This window comes from Labrus bergylta, chromosome 17 (assembly GCF_963930695.1).
Source record: "Labrus bergylta chromosome 17, fLabBer1.1, whole genome shotgun sequence".
Taxonomy (NCBI): domain Eukaryota; kingdom Metazoa; phylum Chordata; class Actinopteri; order Labriformes; family Labridae; genus Labrus; species Labrus bergylta.
In genome coordinates, this window is record NC_089211.1 from 13,623,642 (window position 1) to 13,631,227 (window position 7,586).

Sequence of the window (7,586 nt, forward strand, 5' to 3'; positions counted from 1 at the left end):
CTATAAAAAAAACTGAATAAAGTACAGTCTACTGTTAAGTCCTTTCAGTCTACGTCAACCCACAGCGCTCCCACATACCATGTCTCGCGAGATTTCCCGCGATGAATCCCGCAGCGGCAGTAGTTGCGTGGTGTAGCCGGCGTGCTTGCTAAAACAACACATGAGTTTGCCAACTTCAATGTAAAGTAATTCTAACTGCCTTCGGTAACTTTGGTTGGGTAAAGGAGTCACAATGAGTATACTGGCGAAAATAGCAGAGATCGAAAATGAGGTAAGTTCTGATCACACAGCTGGCTAACCCAATGAAGTAGTCACGTTTTAGCTAACCGCTAGCAGCTAGTAGCCTAGCTCAAACAGCTGGGCCTCGTACTACACTTCAATAAATCTTTACAGATAACATTGTGTATTTAAAATGTAATTTGAAACCGTATGTATGTGTCCGTTTGGCCGTTTAGCTTATAATTGTGTTTTGAAGTATTGTTTTTTAATTTGGAGGACGTCGCTTTCACCTGGATCGGTCACAGTTAGCATAGCAACGGTGGTGACGTCAGATTTGGTTTGATGTGTTGTCAGTTAAATAAACAACCAGGTGTTTGTTTGATGCTGCTGGAAATCTAACATTCACATAGTAGTAGTACAATAGTCTGTTAATGTAGCCCCCAAAGGTGCCAAGGTCAGCCATTAATAAGAAAACCATAATAATTTAACATAAGTTACATGAGAATTCATTTACTTTGTGTAGTAAAGTCAGGGTATAATTTCAGCCATAAGAATCTGTAAAGGACATATTATGCAACTTATTGTCATTCAAAGTTGAGGATAGGTGTTTTTTTTTAGGTATTTTATTTTTAAAAAGCTCAGCCCAGCATGCTGTGGCACGTACCATCAGACAAAACACTGAAAACAATACATACAAGTGTGAAATGTATGCTTGATTTGTTATTGTTCATTGTAGATGGCCAGGACGCAGAGGAACAAGGCCACAGCTCACCACTTGGGTCTGCTCAAAGCCCGTCTTGCAAAACTGAGGAGGGAACTCATCACACCAAAAGGAGGCAGCGGTGGAGCAGCTGGAGAAGGTGCAATCCAAGTTTTTAATTACTTAGTATAGGTTCTACTCTTATTTAGGTTTTGTGACAAAACGCTGTTATACCTTTCTGGAATTTAAAGCTTTTTAGTAGGCGTTTGGCTGATTCAAGTATCTGATCCTGTCTTTGTTTTTTTAGGTTTTGATGTTGCAAAAACAGGCGATGCTCGCATCGGCTTTGTTGGTTTTCCTTCTGTCGGAAAGTCTACACTGCTAAGTAACCTTGCAGGTGTGTACTCTGAGGTGGCAGCCTACGAGTTCACTACCCTCACAACAGTTCCTGGAGTCATTCGCTACAAAGGTGCAAAAATCCAGGTACAAGAAATTTGGATTATTTCGGACCTACAAATATCTTATGCGTTCCCCCCCCCCCCCCCCCAATGTGTTGCTTATGTCTTGCTTCTTCCTTTAAAGCTTCTGGATCTCCCAGGAATCATTGAAGGGGCCAAGGATGGCAAGGGTAGAGGAAGACAGGTCATCGCAGGTAAAAGATGTGACCGTTGACTGAAACAACCATTAAAAAAAGGATACTACAGTATACCTAAGTCGTTCAATATGGGCGTCAGTGCCAAGGGGAATGATTTCATTACTTCTTTTCCCTTTCTTCTCTTTATTTTGTATAACTATGTCTCATTATGTGCTTATAATGTCAGCAATAACACAATTTTGAGCTCAGTAGATAGTAAAGGGGAGTTTTATGTCTGATACTGTATATAGGCAGAAAGATGTAAAAGCCTGCTTTAACAACATTTTGAGGTCCTGTAGGCTTATTTTGCAAACAAAGTGCAGTGTGACAAACCCATTTTCCTTCCATATAGAGATTTGCACTTATGTATGTCGTTGCAGAAAAAAATGTAAATTCCATGATCCACTCTTCTCGAACCAATGTCAACTTCTCCCTCCTCCCTCTGTTTTAGTGGCTCGAACTTGCAACTTAATCCTGATAGTGCTGGATGTATTGAAGCCTCTTGGTCATAAGAAGCTGATAGAACACGAGTTGGAGGGCTTTGGCATCCGACTTAACAAGCAACCACCCAACATTGGCTTCAAGAGGAAGGACAAAGGAGGCATCAACTTCACAGCTACAGTATGTCTTGCACTGAGGGACTGCTGTTTAAAACCAGAAATAAAAGCATGTCACAATTTTCCCTTTAGATGACTAACTGAAACAAACTATGTAATGCTGATAGGGTTTTTAGTTTGCTGTACTGACTGAATGTGTTCCACACAGTGATAAATGTAGGTGTGATGAGCTGGAAAAATTTGATAATCATTAGAACCATAGTTAAATAAAAGGATGGCCCTTAATGCTGTGATTATTCTGCCATGCAGGATCTCAGTTGTTAGGGATATTTGTTCTTGATGGTCAGTTTATTTTGACGTTAGGACATTTTCTAGCACCCAATTAGTTTGAGCAAACATTTGAAAGGATCTAATAACCACCATGGGTATCCAGATGTCCTATAAGTGTTTGAACTCATTTGCTGAATCAAATGCAGAACATGTTTTTTTTCCCCTCTGATTGCCCTTCACCTTGGTAACATGTACTTTAAACTGCCCTCTGGTGGAGGCATATGGCAACACTCATCTTAAACGCTTAGACATACCATATCTATTCTCTTAGCCTTCAACAGAATACGTTTTCTATTTCATAGATACAAAAAATACCCTTCGCTCTGTTCATTATACTGCCCTTCAGGCGTGATGAAAATTACAATGTATAACTCTATACATTAATGGATACTGTTAAACATGTATTAGGAGTGTTTCTGTCTTGATTGATGTCATACCTGTCCCCCCCCTCTCTCTCCCTCTCTCCTCATCTCTCTTTAGTGTGCACAAAGTGAGCTGGATGGCGATACAGTTAAGAGTATCTTAGCAGAGTACAAGATCCACAACGCCGACATCACTCTGCGCAGCGACTCCACAGCTGATGACCTCATTGATGTGGTGGAGGGAAATCGGTAAGCTGCTGAAGTGCCAGAATTGGCCTTCCTTAGTCGTCCGAAGTGGGTGTGGCCTGATATCCAACTACACCAATGCAGATAAAATAAAAAATGCTGTGTATGTATCAGACAGGGTTTCAACCATGCAGGCATTTTCAGACGGCTTACCATTTGATTCAAGTATGTTTTCAATTCATGATGTGAAGTTAAGCAATGTTGTGTGTTTAAAACATTGGAGATTTCCATTTCACACCGTTACCAAAAAAAATCCATCATTATTTAGGATATAGGTTATTTTTGGATGAAATGTGCTGTTAGTCTTACTCCGCTCTGCGTTGTAAATTGAACCTCTGTTTGATTGCACAGCAGCAGACGTAACAACAGCATATCCTCCCTGCAACTGTAAGGGAATAAAGAATTCAGAGTCTCTCTTGCATAAATGCTCTTTGCCTTACCAGGGAAGCAGCCGAGTGAGCACTGAACGAACACTAGCAGAATAAAATACATGAAGGAAAATGAATTTTTATCAATATATGTTATTCTGTGAAATATATCAATATGTATGAACCCAAAACCTGCAATTGTATAGAAATGAATCATTCACAGTATCTCTTTTACACAAATATCCTGTCCGTCTGCTCTCTGCCTGTGTAATACCATGAACAATCACAAATGCTCAAAAACATTGTCACATCTCCCCAGCCTTGCAAGGTACTCTCCTTGTGCCATTAAAACGTTTTCTTCTTAATTAATTTAGCACTGAAAAAGGTTTTACACATCACTTCATTCACTCTTCAGTGTGCACTTAAAAGAAACATAGCCTCTATAATGTAGCAGAAATCTATGAAAGAAAAGAGTGCTGAACATTTCAAGGGGGGATTATTAGTCCTATTCATACCTCTGTTTCAAGGTACACTAGTGACATCCCGGTGACATTTCGCCTTTGCAGAGGTGTAATGGGAGGGACGAAGTGATCCCCCTTCTGTACTGGTTTTGAAGGTAGTAGCAGAGGCATTATAGGGGTGAAATGGGTTGGGCGGAGCCAGCAGGGGGAGTGCAGGGCTGTATGTGTGTGTGTGTGTGTCTATGTGGATCTCCCCATGTCTGCTCTCTCGTGCTTCAGCAGCAGCCGTAACGCAATGTGAATTCACAGACTGTCGTTGCAGAATCAATATGAATGTCTTAATGTGTAATGACAGCTTTACTTTGTTTGTTGCATAATTGCTCTATGAAAAGGGATATTTAGAAGGATAAAAGGAGGCAATGCCAATCTAAAGTACAACACAAAGTTTAAAACATTCCTCCAAGTATAAAGTATTTGAATTCTACATGAAAACATTACGCCAATGAAAGTTAATATTTATACAAGTTTGAGAAGCATTCATAAATAGAAAGAGTAAACGTTAAATAAATTGACAGGCTACCGCAGGAATTTATAAAGGTCCTTTTCAATATTAAACATGTTACCCCAGATCCCTGAACTGGACAGTCTTCTCAATCTCGTTCCCAGTTTTTCCAGCTATGTGTATATTCCAGCAGCAAATCTCAAAAAGCCCCTGTAGGAACCTGATCTCAATTTTCCCTCTCTCGCATAACCTGTTAAAAATGATGTTCTCCACCTCTGAATTAAGATCCTTTGGCTTAATTATTGTCCTGTTTGGTCAAAATCAGCCTCTGTACCTTGTATCTTTATCCCTGGCAACACCACTGAACATGCCAAAAGTTCCTCTTAGTTCGATCTTTAGGAGCATATTCTGTGAACTGTTTACATAGCTTTGTTAGAAATAGAATAAGAGCTATTTCAAGCTACTACAATAAGTCTTTTACATTGTGGATCTTATTCTCAAATTCTAATCCAGAATTAATTCAGCAGGTTATTTGTTGACTGTCCTCTTCAACAGATTTGAATGCCTTTACAGACATTTTATACACCTTAGAAAATGGGCTTGCTAGATGAAAAAAAGCTCATTTATATATTTGTTTAAACTGTTTGGACATGACACTGCTTACATAACTGACATGGCCATTCGGTGAATGCAGTAAAAGGTTGAAAACAAACTTAAGCTGCTTTTTTTTTTTTTTTTTATATGTTTTTTTTTTTCTCTGCTCAATACGTAAAAACAGAAAACAACATGTTGATGGCTACTGCAGCTGTTTCATTGACAGCACTCACTCTCTCTTGTCACAACAGAGTCTACATCCCTTGCATTTATGTGCTCAACAAAATCGATCAGATCTCCATCGAAGAGCTGGACATCATCTACAAGGTGCCTCACTGTGTACCCATCTCCGCCCACCATCGTTGGAACTTTGACGACCTGCTGGAAAGGATGTGGGACTACCTGCAGCTCGTGCGCATGTAAATAAAGTTTATACAGTCACTAATGACCTGAGGTGAAATGCTGTGTGGGATTGAAATGGTGCAGAACAAGGAGTAAATATGTGATTTAAGATGTTTATTAAGACTGCAGTGTTGGGACTGTTGACTGAGCTCACGTGTTCATGTGTTTATTTGCAGCTATACCAAACCCAAAGGCCAGCTTCCTGATTACACTTCTCCAGTCGTACTCCCTGACGAGCATACTTCTGTCGAGGATTTCTGCTTAAAGATCCACAAAAACCTCCTCAAAGAATTGAAGTAGTGAGTACTGTTAACTTCATTTTCAACAGGGATTTTGTCACTTAGCCTAAAATTGTTTGATCTTATCGCAATCGCTTCTCTTTTACTTACATTTAAACCCCCTTCATTGATGTTTTAAGTCTTTATCTAAACAGGTGACGAGATTATTTAGTATTTCAGAATAGTACGTTTCAATTTCTCAGAGGAAAAGCCAGTCTTCCATAGACAACAAAATTAAGAAACCAAATCACTTTCATACATGTTAAATGAAAACAGATATTATCAGTCCTGTTTAAAACAACAATTTGAATGTAACCTCATTTGTAGTTTATATAGACAGAAACATTTATTTGTGTTGTTAGCAAGAGATTTAGTCCTGTAACAATAATTACCTCTGCTGCTGTTAATTCTGTCTGTTTTCAGGAGGATGAGGTTTAAGACACCAGATTGAGAAGTGTTCATTACATTTTTTAAAACAACAGAGTGCTTCAATCACAGCCTTTAGCCTCTTTGTGCCGATGTACACTAGATAAGCATTCATCTAAGAGTCTGGATAAGGATCTGAGATGTGTTGCACCACCATCTCTAAATTGGAGAGCTACGATCATCAATCAGTCGATATATTAGTGCAGCTGAGCATTAGCCCTCCTCCAGGGAATTAATGGCTCCAACAGTGACACCAGTGATTAGAAAGCCTTTGTTAAAGGGTGTCATTGCACCCTGTTGGTTACTTAAGAGTGAAGAACAGTTGTAGCAAAAGGAGAGGTTATATTGTCTGTATGAATAATTTTATGTTGTAATTGAAGTGTGGATTAATTGGGTCTTTTTTGTAGTGCAGCGTTAAAATGAAACTTGTATCTTGGTCACTTAAGGGAAGGATTTAACTACAGTAATTGATGTGATTTTTAAATTCTTGCTTTTTCAGTGCACTCGTGTGGGGATCATCCGTGAAACACACCCCTCAGAAGGTGGGGAAGGACCATGTGTTGGAGGATGAAGATGTTATCCAGTTGGTGAAAAAATAAAAATAAGTCTTGGTGCAGTGCATGGCTCGTGTATCACAAAATGTTCTGTAGAGTTGCTCAATAATCACCCAACATATCTGTGAGAGCATTTTGAATTGAAAAACAAAATGAGATTACATGTAAGTGTCAAAATGAAACAACCTAAAATTCTTAACACCATGAATAGTTCATATTGAATATTTGTTAAGGCTTGCATTAAAATCTTAAAAAATCTGTACAATAAAGAAATGGGAATATTGTTGCATTTGTTGTTCTTTGTTGTTTCTTATACAAACTATAGTTTTTATTGTCCTTGAACTTAATGGTGTTTATTTCAACCTTCTAAAGGGGATTTTAGCTTGAAGGTGGCAAATATAACCGTGGACCCTTTTGTCTCTAAATCAAGACTGTTCACTTTACTACTTGTGGTCCGGTTAAAGAAATGTTGCATTATGCATCCAGTGCGCAATCAAACATGGTCCTCCTCAGAAACACACTAGCAAGATAGAGCGACACTACAACCAGTGCAGTGTGGCTCAGAAGAAAAAAGTCTCATTTGAAAGGCCTGTCCAGCTAAGTGATTTATGTGACATTGATGATGAAGGCAGTTATTCAGGCTGGTGGCCCACCCCTTCTTTCTGGTAGGGACCGCCACTCAGGTTAATCAGTTCATTCACTCAGATGCAGTCTGGGGACAGCATACGCCAGCTGTTCACAACTAACAAGACTCCTTGGAGCAAAATAAAGAACATTTCATCAGAGCTGGGAGCTCTGCTGGAAGCTCCCATTATCTGATATCGATATGTTGCAAGTGGAATTAAGTGTTGCGGCCATTTTGTGTCTGAGCACCAGATGTTAGCTAGTGAATGCAGTGAACGGTGCCAGTGCACATGCAAGGATTTAGACTAGAGATTATGATATTGATACGG

The 7,586-nt window shown here is 39.3% G+C and overlaps 1 protein-coding gene across 1 annotated transcript; it reads left to right on the forward strand.

Moving 5' to 3' along the window:
* Nucleotides 1–96: 96 nt before the first annotated feature.
* On the forward strand, nucleotides 97–6,922 carry drg1 (developmentally regulated GTP binding protein 1). Its single transcript, XM_020629768.3, has 9 exons — nucleotides 97–271; nucleotides 956–1,079; nucleotides 1,227–1,402; nucleotides 1,502–1,571; nucleotides 2,005–2,174; nucleotides 2,921–3,051; nucleotides 5,225–5,392; nucleotides 5,552–5,674; nucleotides 6,579–6,922. The coding sequence occupies exons 1-9, from the start codon at nucleotides 233–235 to the stop codon at nucleotides 6,676–6,678; spliced, it is 1,101 nt and encodes a 366-aa protein (XP_020485424.2). The 5' UTR covers nucleotides 97–232; the 3' UTR covers nucleotides 6,679–6,922.
* The last annotated feature ends 664 nt before the right edge of the window (nucleotides 6,923–7,586 follow it).